A 27933-nucleotide genomic window follows, 5' to 3' on the forward strand; every position below is an offset into this window, starting at 1 on the left:
GTCTGGGATCTGTACTACCAAGAATGCCTGTGCATGATCTCCCTGCAAGTTTTCAATAGACAATAGACAATAGGTGCAGGAGGCCATTCAGCCCTTCGAGCTAGCACCGCCATTCAATGTGATCATGGCTGATCATTCTCAATCAGTACCCCGTTCCTGCCTTCTCCCCATACCCCCTGACTCCGCTATCCTGAAGAGCTCTATCTAGCTCTCTCTTGAATGCATTCAGAGAATTGGCCTCCACTGCCTTCTGAGGCAGAGAATTCCACAGATTCACAACTCTCTGACTGAAAAAGTTTTTCCTCATCTCAGTTCTAAATGGCCTACCCCTTATTCTTAAACTGTGGCCCCTTGTTCTGGACTCCCCCAACATTGGGAACATGTTTCCTGCCTCTAACGTGTCCAACCCCTTAATAATCTTATACGTTTCGATAAGATCTTCCTTCTATTCTCACAACCCGCTGACTTGGAAATATATTGTCAAATATATTGTCACTCTTTATTGGTGAGTCAAAATCCTACCCAGCAGTAGTTTTCTGCAGTGGTTCATGAGTGATGTTTAACACTATTGATATTGGCACTGTTGTATTATTGTCACGTGTATCGAGATATAGTTAAAACCTTTGGATGTGTGTTATTCTGTCAAATCATACTGTACTTGAGTACAATTAAGTAATACACAAATATAACAGGTAATCACAGCCATAGAGTCATAGATTCACACAGTGTGGAAACAGGCCCTTCGGCCCAACTTACCCACACTGACCAACATGTCCCTTCGCTACTAGTCTTACCTGCCTGCATTGGTCCCATATCCCTCTAAACATGTCCTATCCATGTATCTGTCCAAATGTCTCCTAAAAGTTGTGATCGGGCCTGCCTCAACTACCTCCTCTGGCAGCTTCAGCTCACCACCCTTTGTGTGGAAAAAGTTACCCCTCAGATTCCTATTAAATCTTTCCCTCCTCACCTTAAACCTATGTCCTCTAGTTTTCAATTCCCCTACTCTGGGCAAGAGACTACCCAATCTACTCCTCTCATGATTTTGTACAAGGTACTGCAAAGAGTATAAATACCAGAATATGGTGTTACAGCGTCATATTGCTTCAGCTATAGAGAAAGTGCAGATTTCAAAAAGTGCAAGTGTCACAGTGCGGTGGGTTGGGAGAGGACCGATCAGAACATTGATGATGACGGGGAAGAAGTTGTTCCTGAATCTACTGGTACGTGCTTTTAGAAGCAGCAAACCTTGGACGTTAGTTGAGTAAACTGCCGCTTATTGATGTGCTACTGAGACAAGCAGTGAATGAACAATCTTTTGGCCAGTAGGAGGTGATTCAAGCCAACCTTCTTTTGCCCATGATCCTCTCGATGTAGTGCCGGAAGTTGCAAGGCTTCACCTTAAGGAGAAACCGTGATACTCCGTTGCCTCCTGACTGATTGTGAGTGTTTTGAGTTGTGTGTTTGCAGTTTATTATCAACCTATTAGCCCTGACGCTGTTAGTGTTTCAAGTCAAGAAGACACTAGGTATGAGAGACATTGATGAGTCGATCTCTGACTGTGCAATATAGGTAAAATGTCAATTAAAAATTGCTTTGCTAATTAACGTAAATGTGGCGTTACCTTGTTTTAAGTCGTTTCTTAGAAGAACAGACGGATCAATCTCATCCAAATGTTTCTCAGGTTTGACACCTGATATGTCGATTGCCAGCCATTCTGTTTTGAAGCATCTGCAGTAATTTGTGTCTTGCTCATGGCTTACTTACTTGGACAGGTACATGGATAAGAAAGATTTGGATGGCCATGGGCATGGTGCTGACTGGTGGGGCTAACTTGGTTCAGCAGTTAAAATGGGCAGCACGGTGGCGCAGCGGTAGAGTTGCTGCCTTACAACGCTCACAGCACCAGAGATCCGGGTTCGATCCCGACTACGGGTGCTGTCTGTATGGTGTTTGTACGTTCTCCCCGTGACCTGCGTGGGTCTTCCCCGAGAACTTCGGTTTCCTCTCACACTTCAAAGACGTACAGGTTTGTAAGTTAATTGGCTTGGATTCAATGTAAAAAAGTGTAGGAAAGTGTTAATGTGCAGGGATTGCTGGTCAGTGCGGACCCGATGGGCCGAAGGGCTTGTTTCCGCGTTTTATCTCTAAATTAAAACTAAACTAAACTAAGCAAGTTGGTCAGCATGAGGGAGTTGGGCCAAGTGATCTACTTTCATGTTGTATATCTCTGACTCTTGAGAAGTGTCATAACTAACTCCATTTGCACCACTGTGGGCTTCACATTTCCTTGATCATCATTGCATTCTGCATATCTTTCATTCAATTGTCCTAAGTACCATCTATATCTCTCGTTCCCCTTTCCCTTGACTCTCAGACTGAAGAAGGGTCTCAAAACAAAACGGCACCTACTTCTTTTCTCCAGAGATGCGGCCTGACCCGCTGGGTTACTCCAACTTTCTGTGCATGTTCACAAGTTTGCAGGTGACACCATCGTAGTGGGCCAGAACTGGAATAATGTCGAGATGAAGAACAGGACGGAGATAGAGGGGTTCCCAACATGACCCCAAGGTCATTGCCACTATTCAGGCACCTTAGACGCTGCAAGATCAACAGCAACCTTTGACAGACTGCCCTTGAGCCAGCCGTCTCCTCCACAGGGAAACACTTCACCTGGTATCCTCATTCAAATACTTGACAGGCCCGAATTTGCTTAGTTTCCGAACTGAATAGTACTTCCAGATTAATACTAATCCCAAATTGTGTGCCGAAAGGAACTGCAGATGCTGGTATATACCTAAGATAGTCACAAAGTGCTGGTGTAACTCAGCGGGTCAGGCAGCATCTCTGGAGGAAAAGGATGGGTGACATTTCGGATTGGGCCTGGAGAAGGTCCAAACCTGAAACATCACCCGTCCTCTATCTCCAGAGATGCTGCCTGACCCGCTGAGTTACTCCAGCACTTTGCGTCTATCACAACTAGAGAAGAGTCGTGAACTACCATCTACCACATTGGAGACACCCGGGCAATCTTTGATCGGACTTCACTGACCTTAACTTGCACTGAACATTATTCATGCCTCTATCATGTATCTGCACACTGCGAATGGCTTGATTGTAATCACGTATTGTCTTTCCGCTGATTGGTTTGCACACAACAAAAGCTTTTCACTATACTTCGGTAAACTAAATTAAACTAATCTAAACTATATTCAGATCCTAAATAAACTCCAAGTTTAAAATTACAAAAGGAAGAAAGGAAGAACGTTACCTTCACAAGTTATTGCTGTCGATGCCAATCCTAATTGTTTAATTGATCGATTGGCTATCAATCCTTCTTTAAGTCTACGAATTCCCTCATTGCTGAGCGGATTACGACCGAGGTTGAGTGTTTCCAGCGATCTTAGTTTAGGCTAACAGGGAAACAATACAGAAATTAAAAACAGTGTTAGAACCTATGCTGGATAGAAGTACACTCAAGGCCAAGACAGCATAGTGCTTAAGTTACCAATATCCAGAGGTCTTTTACAATTGATCCAGAAGTATAAGTTTGAATTTCATTCGAACGGCTAAAGAATTATGAGTGAGGGGTGGGGGGTAGGTCGGAGGAGGTGGTGAGGGTGGGTCTGTGGGTGCGGAGGGTGGGGTGTGTGATGGGTGGCCCTTGTACCAGCCATCTCCCTCTATAGGTACACACTTCACCTGGTATCCAGGTCCAAATGTCTGACAGGTCCGAATTTGCTTAGTTTCTGAACTCAATAGGATGAGGTACTCCCAGACTAATACTAATCCTAAATAGTGTATAGAAAGGGACTGCAAATGCTGGTATAGACCAAAGATAGACACAACATGCCGGAGTAACAGAGGATCAGGCAACATTTAGAAGGATGAGAGGAGATCTTATCGAAACGTATAAGATTATTAAGGGGTTGGACACGTTAGAGGCAGGAAACATGTTCCCAATGTTGGGGGAGTCCAGAACAAGTGGCCACAGTTTATGAATAAGGGGTAGGCCATTTAGAACTGAGATGAGGAAAAACTTTTTCAGTCAGAGAGTTGTGAATCTGTGGAATTCTCTGCCTCAGAAGGCAGTGGAGGCCAATTCTCTGAATGCATTCAAGAGAGAGCTGGATAGAGCTCTTAAGGATAGCGGAGTCAGGGGGTATGGGGAGAAGGCAGTAACGGGGGTACTGATTGAGAGTGATCAGCCATGATCACATTGAATGGCGGTGCTGGCTCGAAGGGCCGAAGGGCCGAATGGCCTCCTCCTGCACCTATTGTCTATTGTCTATCTCTATGAGGGAAAGGATGGGTGACGTTTCGGGTTGGGACCCTTCTTCAGACCCGACCCGAAACGTCACCCATCCTTTTTCTCCAGAGGTGCTGCCTGACCCGTTGAGTTACTCCAGCACTTTCTGTCTATCTTCTAATCCTAAATAAACTCTGGCTCGAAATTACAACAGAAGGAAAGGGAGTTTGCACAGAATTTCGAGACCTTATCTTCATAAGTTATTGCCATCGATGGCAATCGGACGGACTGATTGATAACAGTTGACGAACTTACGTATTTACCTTAAAGACTAGTTTAGAATTTAGAGATACAGCGCGGAAACAGGCCCTTCGGCCCACTGGGTGCGCGCCGACTGCCGATCCCCGCACATTAACACTATCCTACACACACCAGGGACAATTTTTACATTCACCAAGCCAGTTACCTACGTCTTTGGAGTGTGGGAGGAAAACGAAGATCTCGGGAAAAAAACCCACGCGGTCACGGGGAGAACGTACAAACTCCGTACAGACAGCACCCGTAGTCAGGATCGAACCCGGGTCTCCGGCACTGCAAGTGCTGTAAGGCACCAACTCTACAGCTACACCAGTGTTTTTCACTTACATAATGGAACTTGTAAGTCTTGTAACTAGTAAGAGCACAAATGCAGAGTGAGCTGACAAATAGGATCAAAAAATCAAAATGCAGTGGCAGGTAAATAAAGAGATACTTCAGAATGCACAGCAAAGATACTCCAAAGTGCACAGCAAGTGAAAAACTCCAAAGATCCCTTCAAAGTTTAAAAAAATATATTATTTTAAAAAGCATGGTAGCAGGTCAGAAGATTGGTTATGATATAAGAAATATATATTTATTGTGTAATCTGCCTATTTTAATGATTTTATTGTGGACTGTGGGTGACTGAATTTCGTCCAAAAAATTAGCTTTTTTGGATGACAAATAAAGCTATCTTGAATCTTGAATCTTGAATCTCTTGAAGCCTCTGAAGAAAGGACCTCCCCCGTAACGTCACCTATCCATGTTCTCCAGAGATACTGAGTTACTCCAGCACTTTGTGTCTTTTTTTGTAAACCAGCATCTGCAGTTCCTCATGTCTATGCTGAAAAATAAGGAGATGGCCTGCATGGTCAGATGTACAAGTAATTTCCCCAGAAAAAACTGCACTTCAGAAGTTGGAAGGGAGGGAGGAACACAGGTAAATATTCAGGGGTGGTAGTGGAGGCAGATACAATAGTGGTGTCTTGGAGGCTTTTGGATAGGCACAGGGATATGCAGGGAATGGAGGGACATGAATCACATGTAGGCAGGTAAGATTAGTTTATCTTGGCATAATGCCTCTAAACAAGTGGGGATATAACTCCAACGATGTCACCTGCGAATGTGGTATTGAAGGACAAACAATGGAAGACCTGCTGAAATGCCCCCAACTGGAAAACCAACGCACAGCTTCCGATCTCGCTGCCTACAATGAAGATGCCGAGAAGCGTGTTCAGCTCTGGCTGAAAAATATCTAATCTTGTGATGCGGACTCGATGAGATAAGATAGGAGATGTTCGGCAGAGACATTGTGGGCCGAAGAGCCTGTTCCTGAGCTGTACTGTTGGAGTGTTCTAAATGCAATCTCCAAGTTCAGTGGGGCTGAACAAATTGTTGAAGCTAGACACAAAATGGTGGAGTAACTCAGCGGCTCAGGCAGCATCTCAGGAGAGAAAGAATGGGTGACGTTTCGGGTCGAGACCCTTCTTCAGACTGATGTCAGGGGAGGGGGCGGGACAAAGATAGGATGTAGACAGAGACAGGAAGGCTAGTAGGAGAACTGGGAAGGGGAAGGGGATAGAGAGGGGGAAGCAGGGACTTCCTGAAGTGGGAGAAGTCAATGTTCAAACCGCTGGGGTGTAAACTGCCCAAGCGAAATGTGAGGTGCTGTTCCTCCAATTTGCGCTGACTGAAGAAGGGTCTCGACCCGAAACGTCACCCATTCCTTCTCTCCTGAGATGCTGCCTGACCCGCTGAGTTATTCCAGCATTTTGTGTCTACCTTTGATTTAAGCCAGCATCTGCAGTTTTTTTTCCTGCACAAATTGTTGAAGCTGTTGAATTACAAGCTTTTGGATCACAAAGCACTTAGGCGTAATAGCTCATGATAGTGTTGATGCCATGTGTTTACATTCCCCTTAAATTCTGTAGATTTGGGTAAGGTTTCACTAGATTGCAAAATAGCAAATATAACTCCTTCATTCAAAGGGGAGGGAGGCAGAAAGCAGGAAACTGGGTTGGTTTAGATTCCCTGCAGAAAAAAAACTATTCAACGCCATTATTAAAGGCATTATTGCACGTCTCATGGATAAATTCAAGTCAGGAAGGCAAAGTCAACAAGGTTTTGTGAAAGGGAAATTATGTTAGGCCAATTTTATCAGAGTTCTTTGAAGAAATAACATGCTTTATGGATCAAGGAGAACTGGTTGACGTACATTTTCTTCAGATTTCCAAAAGCGCCATTTGAGAAGGTGCCATATCAAAATTTATTGTGCAAAATAAATATTGCTGATGTAGAAAGGTAATATGGTGGCGAGGATAAAAGACTGGCTGGTAAAAGTTTAGTTTAGTTTAGAAATACAGCGCGGAAACAGGCCCTTCGGCCCACCGAGTCAGCACTGACCAACGATCGCCATACATTAATATTATCCTACACTGGGGACAATTTTTTAATACTAAGCCAATTACGTCTTTTGGAGTGTGGAAGGAAACCGAAGCTCTCGAAGAAATCCCACGCAGGTCACGGGGAGAACGTACAAACCCCACACAGGGCGGCACGGTAGCGCAGCGGTAGAGTTGCTGCTTTACAGCGAATGCAGCGCCGGAGACTCAGGTTCGATCCTGACTACGGGTGCTGCACTGTAAGGAGTTTGTACGTTCTCCCCGTGACCTGCGTGGGTTTTCTCCGAGATCTTCGGTTTCCTCCCACACTCCAAAGACGTACAGGTATGTAGGTTAATTGGCTGGGTAAATGTAAAAATTGTCCCTAGTGGGTGTAGGATAGTGTTAATGTACGGGGATCGCTGGGCGGCACGGACTTGGTGGGCCGAAAAGGCCTGTTTCCGGCTGTATATATATGATATGATATGAAGTACCCGCGGCCAAAGGATCGAACCCGGGTCTCAGGCGTTGCAAGCGCTGCAAGGCAGCAACTCTACCGCTACGCTATAGCAACTATAACATTACAGTGCAACGTAAGAACAGGCCCTTCAGCCCACAATGTCCGTGATGCCAAGTTAAAGTTATCTCCTCTGCCTGCACTTGAATCTTGTCTCTGGTCGCCAAGCTGTAATAAGTGAAGCGCGAATGAGATCAGTTCTGGAGTTTCAATTTGTCTGCAATTTATATATATATATCATTTGGATGATTGCACCAAAGATATGATTGCTAAATGTTGCTGATAGCAGAAAGATAGGTCAAACATTAAGTGGTGAAGAGGACACCAAGAGGCTATAAAGGGATCTAGATAAGTTAAATGGCTGGGCAAAGATCTGGAAAATTGAGTTTAATGTCGTGAAACATGAAATTGTTCATTTTGACACAAAAAAAATTAAAAGTATATTATTTAAATGGATGACGATTGTAGAGGTCGGAGACGCAAAGTGGTCTGGAGTCCTTAATGCATGATTTGCAAAGGGATTGTGTGAAAGCACAGCATGACGTTAGGAAAACTAAATGAATGTCATCATTAGTTGTGAGGGGAATTGAACACAGAAGCAAAGAGGCTTATGTTTCGGTTACAAGGGGCACCGACCGGTATGATCACACCTGGAGTCCTGTATGTGTTCAGTATTGATCTCCACGAGAGGGTAAGCCATAGGAGCAGAACTAGGCCATTCGGCCCAATGAGTCTGCTCCACCATTCGATCATGGCCGATCTATTCCCCACTCCCCTGTCTTCTCCCCATAACCTTTGAAGACCTTTACAAATCAAAGAGTTATCAATCTCCACTTTAAAAATATCCAATGACTGGACCTCCACCGCCGTCTGTGGCAATTATTAAAGAAAAGACAGTGATGTGTTGGAAGTAGTACAGAGATAATTGATGGGAGTGGGGTTGTCTTACGAAGTTAAATTGTATAATCTAGGATTGTGTCATCCGGAGTGAGAATGACCTTGATTGAAATGCAACATATCCTGAGGAGAATTGAAAGGGTGAATGCAGAAACATTCTTTTCGAGGAATAGGTATCATTCTTCAAAGGGTTTTCTATTTAAGACAGATGGTGAAGTCTTTTCTCTCAGAGCATCATGAATCTTTGAAACTTCCTTCCTCAAAGAGTGGGAGTGGCACAGTGGTGCAACAGTAGTTATTGCCTGACAATGTCACAGACCCGGGTTCAACCCTCAACACTTCTTCGGAACTGAAACATCACCTATACTTCTTCCCCAGGGATTTTTTTTATTTTTAGATTTTTTAGATTTAGAGATACAGCGCGGAAACAGGCCCTTCGGACCATCGAGTCCGCGCCGCCCAGCGATCCCCGCACATTAACACTATCCTACACACACTAGGGACAATTTTTACATTTACCCAGTCAATTAACCTACATACCTGTACGGCTTTGGAGTGTGGGAGGAAACCGAAGATCTCGGAGAAAACCCACGCAGGTCACGGGGAGAACGTACAAACTTCGTACAGACAGCGCCGGTAGTCAGGATCAAACCCGAGTCTCCGGCGCTGCATTTGCTGTAAGGCAGCAACTCTACCGCTGCGCCACCGTGCCGCCCTGACCCGCTGAGTTACTCCAGCATTTTGTATCTATTTACCAGCGTTATAACCAGCAGCAGCAGTTCCTTCAATTTTTGCGTTTAGCCTCACTCTGACAATGGAGCAGACCTTGGACAGAAAGGTCTGTGTAGGAATGAGAAGGAGAATTAAAATCTCCGGCAGCTGGGAGATCAGGTGGTTCAGGCGGGCTGAGCGAAGGTGTTCTGCCTGAACCGACCTGATCTCCCGGTTGCCAGACACTTTAATTCTCCTTCCCATTCCTACACAGACCTTTCTGTCCTAGGTCTCCTCCATTGTCGGAGTGAGGCTAAATGCAAATTGAAGGAACAGCATCTGATATTCTGCTTGGGCAGCTTACAGCCCAGTGGTATGAACATTGATTTCTCTCACTTCAGGTAGTCCCGGCATTCCCTCTCTCTCTCTATCCCTCCCCCACCCAAGTCGCACCAGCTTCTCATTTTCACCCGACAAACAGCTAACAATGGCCTGTTCCCTTTATCATCATTACTTTTTGGCATATCTTTTATTCATTGTTCTTTATCTCTCCACATCACCGTCTATATCTCTCGTTTCCCTCATCCCTAACCAGTCTGAAGAAGGGTCTCAACCCGAAACGTCACCCATTCCTTCTCTCCAGAGACGCTGCCTGTCCCGCTGAGTTACTCCAGTATTTTGTGTCCATCTTCGGTTTAAACCAGCATCAGCAGTTCCTTCCTACACATTTCATCTGCAGTTCCTTCCTACACCTACATCATTGTAAGGAGAACACTCAACCTGATAAACTAATCCCACAAATTTCTGGGGAAGCAAAAGTTCCCATTGTCCAAATTCAAGAAAAACTTGGGAAATTTTTTCCGGATTCTATAAACCACTAGACCAAGTGGACCCGTTGGGCCCAAACCTCTCCTGCATTTATGCAGCACCCTCTCCCCCTCCCCTCTCCCCTCCTCCTCCCCCTCCCCTCTCCCCCCTCCCCCTCCCCTCTCCCCCCTCCCCTCTCCCCCCTCCCCCTCCCCTCTCCCCCTCCCCTCTTCCTACCTCCTCCCCCCTCCCTCCCTAGGAGATAGATTTAAACTTTAAAACGTGAATAACTTTAAAAATATAACTCCAATTTCAATGAAACTTCTTCCATTAGCACCAAAGGGACGAAGGTGGGCCTAAAATTGTCGCGCTCTCGTGCACCGTTTTGGCTGTAGTTCAGGAACAAACAAACAAACAAACGAGAGTTTTAGTACATAAATGAGAACAAGTCACCATGTTAAGATCTTGGCTGTAACCCAACATTTTGCTGATAATCTTCCTTATCTCTCCCGCTCAGCAAATTTTAGGGAATACTTCACGCAAAACATATTTTGCAACATTTTCGTCACAGCCTGGCTATTGAAAAGTTTGTTTAGATGATATAATGATATATTAGCGCAGTGTTTTTGTTTTCTTTAGGGAGGGGGATAAGGGCAAACCAGACTTTCCAGTCTTGGGCATTAATTGGAAAAAACAGGTTTTGAATAATTATTTTTGTGCACTAAATTACCACTCTAGAACTAATTACAGACATCTAATTTGCATTAAACTGGTACATGTGGAATATTTTGTTTTCACAAGCAACGATCCGCTCAGATTTACAACCTATTTTTCAGCTATTAACTTCTGGGTGCTTGGGTTGGCGCGGCACAGAAAATGCAGACAAAATCAGAAAAGAAATTGATAAATAGTTATCAATTCCCAATGTCGCCAACGCCGCTTATTTATATGACCTACGTGCTTGAGCAAATATTTAGATTTTATGGTATCTCCTGTTGAATGAGATGGTATTTCATTTTTGTCATATCCCCCCCCCTTAAACAGTTAAAACCTCGTATCCTGCCGCTACATCCTGGGAGTAGTTTTAGCAGTCTTTGGCATCAGCAGGGGTACTCATGAGCCTGGGGTGCTCACTCATTAAACCATTCCCTCTGCTATAAACAGAGCCCATTTAATTAAACATAAAAAAAATAAGAAACTGCAAATGCTGGAATTTAAAATAACCAGTAAGTGCCTGAAATACGGAGGATTGGGCTGTTGTTTCAGATGTAAAAACCTTCGCTGGGCCACTTATCATTCCGTGCTACACATCTGCACACTATCAGCCCAGAATTTCGTTGAGGCATTGAATCCATTTTCTCCCTCATCCTGAAGTTACCCTTTCAGCTGCAGGACTTGGAAGACTGTGAACCCCACAGTTCCCAAGGCACCCACCCTCAATCAGAGGGAATCAAAGGGAATGAAGATCTTTTAGGGGGGTCACTTTCCGGTTGAAGCGTAGGTTTACTAGGTTAATTCCCGAAATGGCAGGACTGTCATATGTTGAAAGACTGGAGCGACTAGGCTTGTTTACACTGGAATTTAGAAGGATGAGAAGAGATCTTATCGAAACGTATAAGATTATTAAGGGGTTGGACACGTTAGAGGCAGGAAACATGTTCCCAATGTTGGGGGAGTCCAGAACAAGGGGCCATAGTTCAAGAATAAGGGGTAGGCCATTTAGAACGGAGATGAGGAAAAACTTTTTCAGTCAGAGAGTTGTGAATCTCTGGAATTCTCTGCCTCAGAAGGCAGTGGAGGCCAATTCTCTGAATGCATTCAAGAGAGAGCTAGATAGAGCTCTTCAGGATAGCGGAGTAAGGGGGTATGGGGAGAAGGCAGGAACGGGGTACTGATGGAGAATGATCAGCCATGATCACATTGAATGGCAGTGCTGGCTCGAAGGGCCGCATGGCCTCCTCCTGCACCTATTGTTTATTGTCTAAGTTAAACAGGGAGTTGCCACCTTACAGCGCCAGAGACCCGGGTGCGATCCTGGCCTCGTGTGCTTGTCCGCACAGAGTTTGTACGTTCCTCCCCGTGACCTGCGTGGGTTTTCTCCGGGATCTTCAGTTTCTTCCCACAACAGCCAAAGACGTACAGATTTGAAGGTTAATTGGCTCGGCGTAATTGTAAATTGTCCCGAGTGTGCGCGGGATAGTGTGAGTGTGTGGGGACCGATGGTCTGCACGGACTCGATGGGCCCAAGTCCTGTTTCCACGTTGAATCTCCAAACTAAACTATAGGAATCTTTACCTGTCCAATCAAGAGGAAATTGAAGATAGACAAAGGCAAATTGGTTTCAGATGTGACATGTGTAATTTATGCACAAGTAAATATAATTGAATGTATGCAGTTAATTGTCATCATCTGAGCCAGCAGGACTCATGGTGTTTTGGGAGCTTTTCGTGTGCGTCACTGTTATGATTTTTTTGCAGGCAGCATCTTGATTGAACTCTGCAGACACACTCAACAGGCTTCTTCCTATTGAGGGCGTGCAGCGTAGGTTTACTAGGTTAATTCCCAGAATGGCGGGACTATCATATGTTGAAAGACTGGAGCGACTAGGCTTGTATACACTGGAATTTAGAAGGATGAGAGGAGATCTTATCGAAACGTATAAGATTATTAAGGGGTTGGACACGTTAGAGGCAGGAAACATGTTCCCAATGTTGGGGGAGTCCAGAACAAGGGGCCACAGTTTAAGAATAAGGGGTAGGCCATTTAGAACTGAGATGAGGAAAAACCTTTTCAGACAGAGTTGTGAATCTGTGGAATTCTCTGCCTCAGAAGGCAGTGGAGGCCAATTCTCTGAATGCATTCAAGAGAGAGCTGGATAGAGCTCTTAAGGATAGCAGAGTCAGGGGGTATGGGGAGAAGGCAGGAACGGGGTACTGATTGAGAATGATCAGCCATGATCACATTGAATGGCGGTGCTGGCTCGAAGGGCCGAATGGCCTACTCCTACACCTATTGTCTATTGTCTATTGAAGAAAATATAAAAACTTCCTTGATGACCAACTTCCTTGATGACCAAACTTATAATAATAATAATAATAATAATAATAATAATAATATTCATTTATTGTCATTGCAACGAGTACAACGAAATTAAAAAATAGCCAATCCTGACGGTGCGTACAAACATATATGCAATAAATGCAAAAACAAATAAATACATAAATACAATTAAATACAATTATATTAAGTACAAGATTTTTTAACGGTGTTGCCTAGTGCAAAGGTAGAGTTCAGTTCTCGTATGGCCCTGGGGTAAAAACTGTTCTTAAGTCTGTTTGTTCGGGATTTGATCGACCTGAAACGTCGACCAGAGGGCAGATGAACAAACAGACGGTTGCCGGGGTGGGATGGATCTTTTATTATTTTGCCTGCTCTACTGAGGCAGCGTAGTCTGAACAGGTGCTCCAGGGAGGGCAGTGAGCAGCCGATGATCTTCTGGGCCGTCGTGATGACCCTCTGAAGGGCCTTCCTGTCCTTTTCTGAGCAGCTGGCATACCATGTGGTTATACAGTATGCCAGCACACTCTCGATGGAGCAGCGATAGAAGGACAACATGAGCTTCTCCTGCAGGTTGGTTTTCCTGAGGATCCTCAGGAAGTGGAGTCTCTGCTGTGCCTTCTTTACTGTGGTGATGGTGTTGGTAGACCAGGTAAGATCCTCTGCGATGTGCGTACCCAGGAACCTGAAAGCTGGTACCCTTTCCACACAGACCCCATTGATGTAGAGTGGGTCGTAATCTCCACTGGTTTTTCTAAAGTCAATTATAAGTTCCTTTGTTTTGGAGGAGTTCAGGACCAGATTGTTCACTGAACACCATGCTGCCAGCCTTTGGATTTCATCCCTATAGGCTGTCTCATCTCCTTCTGAGATGAGTCCAACCACAGTCGTGTCATCCGCGAACTTGATGATGGTGTTGGTGGGATGGGTGGGGGCGCAGTCGTGAGTGTAGAGGGAGTAAAGGATGGGGCTCAACACACAGCCCTGTGGTGAGCCGGTGCTCAGTGTAATGGTGGAGGAGAGGTGAGGGCCTATTTTGACGGTAGGAGCAGCAAAAGGCAGACCACAGTCTGAAGCAGTCCATGCAGCCTAGCAGTTCATGTTCATAATTTTGTAAATTATCAGAACATAATTAGGCCATTCAGCCCATCAAGTCTACTCCCACCATTTAATCTATCTTTCCCTCTCAATCCCATTCTCCTGCTTTCGCCCCATAACCTCCGACACCCTCACTAATCAAGAATCTGTCAATCTCCACCTTAAAAATATCCATTGACTTATCATATCATATCATATATATACAGCCGGAAACAGGCCTTTTCGGCCCTCCAAGTCCGTGCCGCCCAGTGATCCCCGTACATTAACACTATCCTACACCCACTAGGGACAATTTTTTACATTTTACCCAGCCAATTAACCTACATACCTGTACGTCTTTGGAGTGTGGGAGGAAACCGAAGATCTCGGAGTAAACCCACGCAGGTCACGGGGAGAACGTACAAACTCCTTACAGTGCTTGGCTTCCACAGCCATCAGCTTCCACTTTCTGGTAACTTTAGCTTATTTCTAAGCAAGTTTTCTTTATCGGACAGCAGTGCTTACACTAGGAATCTAATTGCTATTTAAGGGATGTAGAAAAAAAGGAACCGCAGATGATGATTCTTACACTAAAGGACACAAAATTCTGGAGTTAACTCAGCAGGTCATGTTCAATTGGGGTCTCATAATGCCCAATACTGGCTGAGGCTTAATAAAAAATATATACAGATCACATCCCAGAAGGCTTGGAAGTTTTTGCCGAGTTGCAGCTCCACATTTTTATGGATAGATTTCAAGGTAACATTCTCAGCTCGGCTTCCTACACCAAATAGCTCGTCGAAGATGAACTATCTTTGACAAACTATCGTTGTCAAAGAAGGCAGGACCGCTCTAAGATAATGAAGGGGAATTGTGCTTGGAATATGCGGATGTAGGCGAGGCTCCAATCAAGTAGTTTGCCTCTGTTTCTCACCATGGCAAAGGCCATGGAGGGCACAAGGTTAATGTAGAGCATACTAGTCGGCAAGAAATGGACACAGAGTGCTGGAGTAAGTCAACAGGTCAGGCAGCATCCGTTACTCTAATACTCTGCGACTATCTTCGGTATATACCAGCATCTGCAGTTCCTTTCCAAACTAATGTGCAAGGGCAGTTTGAGGCTACGAAGGGGGATTGTGAAGAGCAGTGAGGTGAATAAATCCACAGGACTTGATGGGATCGATCCCAGGTTTTTGAAGGAGGCAAGGGAGGGTATTGCGGGAGTGTTGACATTGATCAGTCTGAAGAAGGGTCTCGACCCGAAACGTCACCCATTCCTTCTCTCCTGAGATGCTGCCTGACCTGCTGAGTTACTCCAGCATTTTGTGAATAAATACCTTGGATTTGTACCAGCATCTGCAGTTATCTTCTTTTACACAGAGGGTTGTGAATGCCTGGAGCCCGTACCAGGGAATAGTGGTTGAGGCAAACACAATAATGACATTGAGGAGATTTGTGGATAGGCAGGGATTTGTGGGGATGCGGGGAATGGAGGGCTAAAGATTATGTGTAGGTAAGTAGGTAAGAGATTGTCTCGGCATTATGCGTAAGGAGGAACCGCAGATGCTGGTTAACACCGAAGGTAGACACAATATGCTGGAGTAACTCAACGGGTCAGGCATGACGGTCTTGGCATCATGTTCAGCACAGACATTGGAGGCCTGTTCTTGTGCTGTACTGCTCTATTCCCTACGTTTTATTTTCTAAGATGTATCACAGTGTGGCTGCAAATCGTGTTTTCGAGAACTTTTTTTTTCTTCTCATTGTAGGCATTGAAAAGAAGTCAGATTTACCCCATTCTCAAACCTGCCGTGGGAACAAACCGCAGCATTGCAAACTCCAAATCCATCACATCCGCGCTATAAACAGCGCAGTCTGCCTAACTGAGACAAATGTAACAAGAGGACGCCTTGTGGAATGCGGAAAGGAGAAAGAGCCTAAGAGGAGAGAGCCTTTGTGGATGTTGTATTGTTTAATAGACCGATGGCTGTAGGAAAACACTGAACCTGGGCGTTACAATTTTCAGGCTCCTCTTCCTTATCTGCTATCAGTTATCGGTTATCGGAAATCATATTTCTTTCAAGACTTTCGTTGTGATTTAAAAACAAGGGGTTTCCTTCTCCATATTTAACTGGATCGGAATTGAATATGTGAATATACGTGATCGCAGGACACTAAATGTGCCCATGTATTTTATAAATGTTGCAAGGATCCTGGTGGGCTCCCTCGAAATAAGACTGCACAACTGGAACGACACGCCATCTAATAAACACGGAAAGCTCACCATATGTAACGCATAATGTACTAGTCTGGTGATAAGATTAAAGTTGACATTAAGCAAAATCTGGTTAAGCTCATTCAAAACTCGGTCACTAATTGGGCTGCGGGTCAGAATGATGGCATAAAATGCCTCCTCATTAAGCGCGATTGGTAAGGTTGGTGAAATCATGTTCTGTGCTTCAGGCAAATCGAGGGTAGATTTCCTTCCTCGACTCCTAGCCTCGGGAGATAATTGCAAATGCGGACTAAAGCTGCTTCAAAACATGGCAAATAAGGAAAGTAAAGCTCTCAGAAAGCTTCCATTAGCGTAATAATGTGCCATACTCCAGCTGATGGAAAACAATGCTTCATCCCCTTTTGCTCGTTATTTGACTTATTTGTTAAATAAATTCTCATAAAGTCTTAATTGAGCACATCTGCCGCACACGATCTCCGCTCACAGAGTGCTGTAAGTGCGCTAATTATACAAACGGGGAAAACACAATGGAGCAAACTTAAATATAGGTAAATGTCCCCCCCCGGAGGCCTTTCATCCGAACATGTATGGAGTGCCACACACTTGTGAAGAGAAGACACCTGTTCCTTTCAGACTTGCGTAATATTACCAAAGCACTCTGCAGTTGTCAGAGAGAAACTAAAGCAGGCAGGGCAAAGTTAACATTGCAATCTTTCACACAACTAAAATCCAAAATGGTGGGGGTAAAAAGTGATAAGAGTCACAGAGTCACAGAGTGATCCAGTGTGGAAACAGGCCCTTCAGCCCAACTTGCCCACACCGGCCAACATGTCCCAGCTACACTTGTCCCACCTGCCTGCGCTTGGCACACACCCCTCCAAACCTGGCCTATCCATGTACCTGTCCAACTTTCTTAAACGTTGGGATAGTCCCAGCCTCAACTATCCCTCAGATTCCAATTAAATCTTTTCCCCTTCACCTTGAACCGATGTCCTCTGGTCCTCGATTCCCTTCCTTTGGGCAAGAGATTCTACCCAATCTATTTCCTCTCATGATAGGGATGGACATATTTGGAGTAAACCTAGAATAGAGAACAGAACAGTATAGGAACAGGCCCTTTGGACCACAATATCTGCGATGAACATAATGTCTAGTTAAATTAATGTCCTCTGCTTGCACAATGATCCATACCTTTCCATTCCACACGTCTAGCAAAAAGCCTTTTAAATCCTCTATTGTCCCTACCTCCACCTCTACATCAGGCAATGCATTCCAGGTACCTGGAATGGCAGGTAGTGACTAGTGGGGTACCGCAAGGCTCGGTGTTGGGACCGCAGCTATTTACAATATACATCAATGACTTGGATGAAGGGATTAAAAGTACCATTAGCAAATTTGCCGATGATACAAAGCTGGGTGGCAGTGTGAACTGTGAGGAAGATGCTATGAGGTTGCAGGGTGACTTGGACGGGTTGTGTGAGTGGGCGGATGCATGGCAGATACAGTTTAATGTGGATAAGTGTGAGGTTATCCACTTTGGTGGTAAGAATAGGAAGGCAGATTATTATTTGAATGGTGTCAAGTTAGGAAAAGGGGACGTACAACGTGATCTGGGTGTCTTAGTGCATCAGTCACTGAAAGGAAGCATGCAGGTACAGCAGGCAGTGAAGAAAGCCAATGGAATGTTGGCATTCATAACTAGAGGAGTTGAGTATAGGAGCAAAGAGGTCCTTCTGCAGTTGTACAGGGCCCTAGTGAGACCGCACCTGGAGTACTGTGTGCAGTTTTGGTCTCCAAATTTGAGGAAGGATATTCTTGCTATTGAGGGCGCGCAGCGTAGGTTTACTAGGTTAATTCCCGGAATTGCAGGATGTTGAAAGACTGGAGCGACTAGGTTTGTATACATTGGAATTTAGAAGGATGAGAGGGGATCTTATCGAAACGTATAAGATTATTAAGGGGTTGGACATGTTAGAGGCAGGAAACATGTTCCCAATGTTGGGGGAGTCCAGAACCAGAGGCCACAGTTTAAGAATAAGGGGTAGGCCATTTAGAACAGAGATGAGGAAAAACTTTTTTAGTCAGAGAGTTGTGAATCTGTGGAATTCTCTGCCTCAGAGGGCAGTGGAGGCCAATTCTCTGAATACATTCAAGAGAGAGCTAGATAGAGCTCTTAAGGATAGCGGAGTCAGGGGGTATGGGGAGAAAGCAGGAACGGGGTACTGATTGAGAATGATCAGCCATGATCACATTGAATGGCGGTGCTGGCTCAAAGGGCCGAATGGCCTACTCCTGCACTTATTGTCTATTGTCTATTGTCTACCTACCACTATGTAAAAAAAAAACTTTCCCCACACATCTGTTATATTTTGCCACACTCGCCTTAAAGTTAAACCCTCTAGACTTTGACATTTCCAGCCTGGGTTTAAAGGTTCTGACTGACTGCCCTAAGTAATGCCTCTCATAATTTTATACACTTTATAATGATATATCAGGTCTCTTTTCAGTCTGTGATGCTCCAGAGAAAACAATCCGAGTTTGTCCAACCTCTCCTTATAGGTAATACCCTTTAATCCAGGCAACACTCTAGTCAACCTTTTCTGAACCATCAGCAAGGTCTCCACATCCTTCCTGCAATGGAGCAACCAAAACTGCTCACAATACTCCAAGTGCAGACTAACCAAAATCCTATAAAGCAACAACATGCCTTCCTGGCTCTTCTTCTCAATGCTCCAGCCGATTGAAGCAAACGTACCATCCATCTTCTTTACCACTCTATCTATTTGTGTTGCAACTTTCATGGAGCTTGGGACTTGGACCTTAAGATCCCTCAAGGGACTTGCCAGCATTGTCATAAGAATGGGATCTTTTTCCATTACTCTTGTGCTATCATTGTGCTATGTTGTGCTTAAGGATAGCGGAGTCAGGGGGTATGGAGAGAAGGCAGGAACGGGGTACTGATTGAGAATGATCAGCCATGATCACATTTAATGGTGGTGCTGGCACGAAGGGCCGAATTGTCTATTGTCTATTGTGCTATCAAGTAAATAAAATGAATCATACATACAACAAAAAAATCACGATTTAAAAAAATATTTCAGCCTATGTTCAAACTTAATTTATGTGCCACTAGACCACATGCACTGTGTTCATATTTGAATATAAGAGACTGGAAGTTCTCATACATCCTTTCCATCGGAATCCTCTCCCAAGTCCTAATTTTGAAGGAAAATTCAGCAGCTTATTTTTCTTTATTCTCAGGTTGGCAGCGAATAAAAAACGAAACTCTCTTCCAGCACATCTATTGTTTGATAAATTCCAATACTTCCATTGGGGTAGAGTGTATCATAATAGTGATAGAGTCAGACAGCCATGAAACAGGCTTTAGACTAGACTTTAGAGATACAGCACAGAAACAGGCCCTTCGGCCCACCGAGTCTGCACCGACCGGTGAAGCCCCTCACATTAACACTATCCTAGCACTAGAGACAGTTTTACAGTTTTACCAAAGCCAATTAACCTACAAACCTGTACGTCTTTGGAGTGTGGGAGGAAACCGAAATACCCGGAGAAAACCCACACGGTCACGCGGAGAACGTACAAACTTTGTATCAACTGCACTCATAGTCAAGATTGAACCCGGGTCTCTGGTGCTGTAAGGCAGCAACTCTACCGCTGCTGTGCCTCCCCTATGCAGCTTAATAGACAATAGACAATAGGTGCAGGAGGGAGCCATTCGGCCCTTCGAGCCAGCACCGCCATTCAATGTGATCATGGCTGATCATTCTCAATCAGTACCCCGTTCCTGCCTTCTCCCCATACCCCCTGACACTGCTATCCTTAAGAGCTCCATCTAGCTCTCTCTTGAATGCATTCAGAGAATTGGCCTCCACTGCCTTCTGAGGCAGAGAATTCCACAGATTCACAACTCTCTGGCTGAAAAAGTTTTTCCTCATCTCAGTTCTAAATGGCCTACCCCTTATTCTTAAACTGTGGCCCCTTGTTCTGGACTCCCCCAACATTGGGAACATGTTTCCTGCCTCTAATGTGTCCAACCCCTTAATAATCTTGTACGTTTCGATAAGATTTCGTTTCAATTAACAGGCCTGCCCATTTTCACTGCTCTCATACAGTGAAAATGGGCAGGCCTGTTACGCAGCGGTAGAGTTGCTGCTTTACAGCGAATGCAGCACCGGAGACTCAGGTTCGATCCTGACTACGGGTGCTGCACTGTAAGGAGTTTGTACGTTCTCCCCGTGACCTGCGTGGGTTTTCTCCGAGATCTTCGGTTTCCTCCCACACTCCAAAGACGTACAGGTATGTAGGTTAATTGGCTGGGTAAATGTAAAAATTGTCCCTAGTGGGTGTACGATAGTGTTTAATGTACGGGGATCGCTGGGCGGCACGGACTTGGTGGGCCGAAAAGGCCTGTTTCCGGCTGTATATATATGATATGATATGATATGATATGATAGAGGCAATATTATACGATACGATAAAACTTTGTTCATCTCCGGAGGGGAAATTGTTCTGCCGACAGTCACCACCACACAAGGTACACAAAAACTTGAAATCAAAAGTGAAAACAAAAAGTAAAAGACAAGCGACTGTTGGCTGACTGCCGTGTGCACAGCGCCTTCACCGGAACAAACAAACAAACAAACAAACAAACACAGACTTATCCCCTGGGCAGAGGATTCTAAACTAGAGTGCCCCCTCCCCCACACCCGGCCCCCCTTTGTTCTCTCACCGTCCCCCACGGCAGGTCCCCATTGTTCTTCCCGACGGTCCCTCCATGCCGGGTCCCCATTGTCTTCCCCTCCCCCCTCACGCTCATCGACCGCGAGGCCCCACCACCACTGTGAGGCTTCCCCTTGCGGCTGAGGTCCACGTTGCCATCGTGGCCCCACTGCCGCTCCTGCTGCCACCGACGTACACAATATAACTTCCAGGACTTCAGCTGTTATAGTAAATGCTCTTGCAATTCCAATTGCTCTTGCTCTTGTAAATGCTCTTTTGCAATTCTGACTGTGGAGTCAGAGGAAGGTTTCCAAACTAACATAGCACGGACAAGCACATTTGTGCCAGAGCATGTGAAAGAAGTGCATTCACATGCTCTTCTTTCAACATTCAAGACCACATTTCATGTCCGGATGGGCTATTCTGCTCTTTTTTCGAAGAACATAAGAAATAGAAGCCAGAGCAGGCCATTCAGCCCATCATGCCAGCAGCACTATTCAATAAGATTATAGTCATAGTCATACAGTGTGGAAACAAGCCCTTTGGCTCAACATGTCCACACTGACCAGCATTCCTTTTTCTTGTCCCACCTGCCTGTGTTTGGCCCATATACCTCTTTACCTATCCTATCCATGTACCTGTCCAAATGTTTCTTAAACATTGTGATAGTACCTGCCTCAACTACCTCCTCTGGCAGCTCGTTCCATACAACCACCACCCTTTGTGTAAAACGTTTCCCCTCGTGTTCCTATTAAATCTTTCCCCTCTCACCTTAAACCTACGTCCTACGGCTCTCGATTCCTCTACTCTGGACAAAAGACTGTGAGTTTATTGGATCTATTATAATAATAATAATAATAATAATAATAATAATAATGTATTTTATTTATATAGCGCTTTTCATATACTCAAAGACGCTTTACAGAGATTTAGAGAACATAGGGAAATTAATAAATAGATAAATAAGTAAATAAATAAACGAACAGAGAAAGGAGACAGAAGGTGAGGTGACCTTCAGTGGTTGAAGGCAGTATGAATGAACTATTCCTCTCTGGCATTTCCCCTCACTGACCCCATATCCCTCAAGATGAAAAAAACCCATCTCAATGTATGTGATGGATATACACAGCAAACAAGTTCAGTTGAGATTCCCAAATAAACCTCCTTTAGGCTGTGATTAGACCAGCAGGTTCCATTCATCTGCACAGGTTTGGGAATATCCGAGTGGGAATTTTCTCCTCCATTCACTCTCCTGCCAAGGTTGTGTTTGGGACAGACCTAACAATCACACCAGGAACCTTAGCTCTTCCATTGCACTTCCATTACGTAAAGGCAATCATCCTTTCGAACCCAAAGTCGCAGTCTCTACTTCAGTTGGGGGATGAAATGGGTTGAGGCTATGCGAACCAATAAGTTTGGAGATCCACGAAGACATAGACTGAATTAAAGGAGTATAGCTTCCATGAAGTAAATACAAATGGTTGGTATCACAATTTGCACTTTGGTCCTTTCTTATTTAAAAAAAGGGGACAACTTTCAATTCCCAGGCTGCCATCACCTTATCTTTACCATGGACATCAGTATTAAGAAGCATCTTTACCTATTACCTGCCATGCCTTGTCCGGCCTCTCCTCTCTCCCTGCTTTCTCCCCACATCCACCCCTCCCCCCCCCATCCCCACCTACAGAAGAAAGGTCCCAACCTGAAACGTCGCCTATCCTTGTCCTCCGGGGATGCTGCCTGACCCGTTGAGTTACTCCAGCACTTTGTGTTCTCCACAAGATTCCAGCATTTGCAGTTCACCATGTCTGAGGGGATATGTTATCTTTACAGAGACTGGCATTTATTTTGCCACGTAAAAACTGGACAATATTCTCTCAGAAAAGCCAGGACAACCATTCAAATCTGTGTGTTTGGGCCAAAGAATACCAAAATTAGTTCCAAATCCTTTCTTCCCCATTAATCCTGTGTTAACCACTGCTTCAATTTCCCTTTAAACATGCACTGGTGAATTGTTGCCCCTCATGGGAAACTATTTCTGTGCTCCAGAAATGAAATGAATTGATTTACGAATGAAAAATAACTCCAAAACAAGGTAATTGTGTGAAGCTGTTTGAGACACTTTGGAAGGATTTTTCCAAGCCTCTTTTTACATATACTGTGGGCTCACACTGGCTCGAGTCTTCAATAACACTAAACAGATTTTTTTCCTCACTGTCATTTTCCTTCACTAACCCCATATCCATTAATATATATTTTTAAATGCCACCGTTTATTATTCTCTTTCTTGCCTTATCAACGTTATTAGTCGGCTTGCCCCTACACATCTCCATAATCCCTTGCAGTCCCCTAATCCTTAAAGATATTTCCATTCCTTTTGATCGTCATGAAACCTAATTGCTCCGCCTTTGTGCAAACCTCAGCTGCCAAGCACCCGAGGTCTGACATTCTCTTCCCACACCCCCTCCATTTGCATTCTGATTTTATGACTCCCTTTAACACTCACTCCTTTGACCAAGCCTTCAGTCACCACCCTTAAGTCTCCTGTATCACAAAATACTGGAGTAACTCAGCAGGTCAGGCAGCATCTCTGGAGAGAAGGAATGGGCTGACGTTTTGGGTCGAGACCCTTCTTCAGACTGAAGAAGCCTTAAGTCTCCCTTAAGTCTCCTAACGTCATTCAGCATCACGTTGTTTTTAAAATGCTGCATTAAAGTCACTTTTAAAGTAAAATTGAGTGTTTTCGGCGATGCACTATGTCAAAAGAGTGATGACACGCAGAATGGAGACACAGGAGATTGCAGATGCTGGAATCTTGAGCAAAGTACAAAATGCTGGAGGAACTCAGCGGGGCAGGCAGCATCTGCGGAAAGGACGGACTGGCAGCCTTTCTGTAGTCAATGATCAATTCTTGTTAAATACTTTCTCAAGAATATTGCCACATAAAATCTGCACAACAAACTCAAAATTATCATTACAATAGGCCACTGCATGATTGTCGAGACCATATGTGCTTCTAGATACATTTTCATATTGTTGGACGTTAAAATGGACTTTTAATCTTACTTTTAGAAAATAATTGCATCCATCAAGTCAAAATGAATTAACTTACAGATGAAGAAATCTCTAAAATAATATCATTGTGTATCATCGTTAAAATAATATCAAGTATTTGGAGACATTGGCAATATGGCTTGAAGTACCATATGTAGACGTACAGGTATGTAGGTTAATTGGCTGGGTAAATGTAAAAATTGTCCCTAGTGGGTGTAGGATAGTGTTAATGTACGGGGATCACTGGGCGGCACGGACTTGGAGGGCCGAAAAGGCCTGTTTCCGGCTGTATATATATGATATGATGATATGATATGATATTAATGCAAGTCTGAAGAAGGGTCTCAACCCGAAACGTCGCCCATTCCTTCTCTCCTGAGATGCTGCCTGACCTGCTGAGTTACTCCAGCATTTTGTGAATAAATGCCTATGATTTATACCAGCATCTGTAGTTATTTTCTTATATTAATACAAGTAATTGTTTTCTTTCTTTTTACATGGTACTCCGGTGGAAGGAACTCATATTTCTTTTCATGTCCTGTGCTTTTATCTGACTCTTGCCTTTATTACATGTTAATTTTGGTTAATAAGTTTCTAAATTTCACACGTGTAGGCAAGATATGAAAGCTGATATCACTCTCAGATGCTCGCAGTGAGGTGAACTGGTTAGGGCGCGTCCTTTCAACCCCTATTAAAATTGAAGAAACATTATTAGAAGAAAAAAAACTGATTATGAAATAAATAGATCCTTGCTTTAAAAAGGATTCTTTAATAATACGAAGAACCTCTTGTCTGGTTTATACACTGGAAGCAGGAGGCATAACTGTTTATAAGGATAATAAATGCCTTAGTAACACTTTACAAGTGTCATCGTTTGAACTCAATTGACACTTCGAGCTAATTACAATAATCACAGCTTTAAGAATGTCTGCTTATCTCTCCTAATCACATAGTACAAGGTTGGCCTTTGACGCTTTTATATGAGGCATGTATTATTTAATCAAAATCTTCACAGGGAAATGGCACCCGTACGGAAGAGGGCTGATCTTATTTTGTGTTTCCATGTGCAAGCCTTGCAATTTAATGTTATAAAAAATCAGCCCTGGGTCTTTAATTTGTCTCCCTTCCACCTTATGCATTGTCAGATTACATGGTCGTTTTTACCTTATCAATGAATATTTTTAGCTGGGGAGCGGATACTGTCAGAGATTCTACATGAATGTCGAGTCACAGCAGGGGGTTTTTCCAATATATCGTTGATGAGCTACTCTCTGGCAGTGGCGATATCACCCAAATTACAGTACTTAGCGCTTAATTGCACGAGGTCAGAACCAGAGGGGTTTTTTTCTTCCTTCTCATGCAGACAAGAGCAGGTTGTATGATTAATCAATCAGGATGGGAACAAATGGGGAGATTAAACTCGCATCTAAAATGTACGGAACTGGCGTCGGTATATTGACATTTGTCCAATTATTCAAAAAAGGAGATGCAAGCAACTTGGAGCAAGACATTTCAAAGAATGAGCGCATTGTCATTTAATTGCACTTCATTGCTCCTAGATTTTCTCGTGCTTTTTGATGTTGGTGGCGAAACATTCTGCTGTGAATTTAACTAGCAGACAGACAGCAGCAGAACGGGACAGAGGGGGTATTCAATTAAAATTGGAGACGCTCACCACAGAGTCCTCAGTCTGAAGAAGGGTCTCGACCCGAAACGTCACCCATTCCTTCTCTCCTGAGATTCTGCCTGACCTGCTGAGTTACTCCAGCATTTTGTGAATAAATACCTTCGATTTGTACCAGCATCTGCAGTTATCTTCTTGTACTACAAAGTGACAAACACACAGCTTACCCTTTTTCTGCAACTGAGTGGGGGGAAAGTACGAGGAAAGCAGGCGTCTTCCTTTCAGAGGGTTTGGAACGCATTAATAAAAAATTGAAGGTAAAGAAAGTGTGCGGAGTCTCGTTTCAGCTACTTTCCTGAATTACTGACCCGTGGAAATAGCAGTGATGCCAATAGCCGTCGCCGTTATTTAATATGCAAAAGCCATGAGCATTTCAGGGTCGAGCAGATGCATGATTAGATGGGGACGGGCAAAAGTTGCTATGTTCGCTGTACTGGTCTTCCCGAAGTGGACCTCTGCTGAAATGCACTGACAGACATTACAAATGTTCCTGCCCCACTTGCGCTGCAGAAACAGAGTTACTCACCAGAGAAAGTTAAGTCGAATGAAGTCACTTGAAGTGTGAGTACCCTTTTAACAACATAATAAGTGTTAATTACTCCCAATCAACCTTTCTAACACTGGAAAATTAACCATTACAATTGTCGTGTCTCATTTCTTCAGGTTTTATACTTTTGTTGAAGATTAAAATAAAATTAAAACTTTTTTTAAATAAAGTTTTCCTCTCCTCTTCTTTTCCCTTCAGCTATTTTTCTTCTAGCCTTTTCTATCTCTGCTGCTGTTACCCAACGTGTCGGAGGGTGGTGAATCTGTGGAGTTCATTGCCACAGAAGGTAGTGGAGGCCGACAATTGATATTTTGAAGGCAGAGACAGATAGATTCTCAACCCGCAACGTCACCTATTCCTTCTCTCCAAAGGTGCTGCCTGTCCCGCTGAGTGTATGTCTATTTTTTGGTTTAAACCAGCACCTGCAGTTCCTTCCTACAATAGATAGATTCTTGATTAGTATGGGTGTCGGGGTCATGGGGAGAAGACAGGAGAACGGAGTCGAGAGAGAAGATAGATCAGCCATGATTGAATGGCGGAGTAGACCTGATGGACCGCATGGCCTAATTCTGCTCCTATCACTTGTGAACCTGTGAACATGCCATTAAATTTGCCCATGGTCTGTGCACTCTGTATTGTAATTCTTCAATCTGCTTGGTTAATGAGTATCAGATGGTCTGAGATCCAGGATGCCCAGAGACCACCATATGCCCAGATATTCCACAAAATATCTTGGAAGGTTAAACCGACCAGGCCGGAAATGGGGAACTCACAAGGACACAGGATTTTTTTTAGATTTTAGATTTTTTGTTTTTTTAGATTTAGAGATACAGCGCGGAAACAGGCCCTTCGGCCCACCGGGTCCGCGCCGCCCAGCGATCCCCGCACATTAACACTATCCTACACACACTAGGGACATTTTTTACATTTACCCAGTCAATTAACCTCAGTCAATTTTAGTCAATTAGTCAATTAACTAAAAAGTTGCAAGAAAGACTAAGTACGTCTTTGCAGTGTGGGAGGAAACTGAAGATCTCGGAGGAAATCGAAGATCTCGGAGAAAACCCACGCAGGTCACGGGGAGAGCGTACAAACTCCGTACAGACGGCGCCCATAGTCAGGATCGAACCCGAGTCTCCGCCGCTACATTCGCTGTAAGCAGGTACAGGCCACAAGCCTCTCAGTCTGGCCCCCACCATTCAATAAGAGCATGGCTGATCTAATACCACCCTCTTCTGTGCCAGTTCTTCATAATCATCAATTCCCTCGATATTTTAAATATTTATCTATCTCCACCTTAAAATATATCAAATCATCTGCTCGAACACAGCTGCCAGATGTTGAGGCAGGTACCATAACAACGTTTAAAAGACATTTGGACAGATACATGGATAGGAAAGGGTTAGAGAGATGTGGTCCAAACACGGGCAGGTGCGACCAGTGTAGGTGGGGCACCATGGTCAGCCATTCTCCCAATCTCTTCTGAATCCCTCCCTATCTTCCCTATACCATTACTTTGTCACCTTACAATACAAGGGCAATTTGTAAAAATTCAAATGGGTGCAAGTTCAATTGGGGTATTACAAAAGGAATTGGGAAACTATTTGTGGAGAAAGGAATTTTCTTTCAAGTGGGGTGACACAGAGGCATGGCGATAGGGTTGCTGGATTACAATGCCA

At 44.2% G+C, this 27933-nt stretch overlaps 1 protein-coding gene across 1 annotated transcript in view; it reads right to left on the bottom strand.

Moving 5' to 3' along the window:
- Positions 1–27933, bottom strand: part of LOC144597687 (protein phosphatase 1 regulatory subunit 37) — a 193833-nt gene that overhangs the window by 104497 nt on the left and 61403 nt on the right. Inside the window, exon 9 of the mRNA XM_078407218.1 lies at positions 3272–3413. Coding sequence (XP_078263344.1) covers positions 3272–3413 — 142 coding nt within the window. The remainder of the gene's footprint in view (positions 1–3271; positions 3414–27933) is intronic.

The sequence above is a fragment of the Rhinoraja longicauda genome, chromosome 10, assembly GCF_053455715.1.
Source record: "Rhinoraja longicauda isolate Sanriku21f chromosome 10, sRhiLon1.1, whole genome shotgun sequence".
In the NCBI taxonomy this organism is placed as follows: Eukaryota; Metazoa; Chordata; class Chondrichthyes; order Rajiformes; family Arhynchobatidae; genus Rhinoraja; species Rhinoraja longicauda.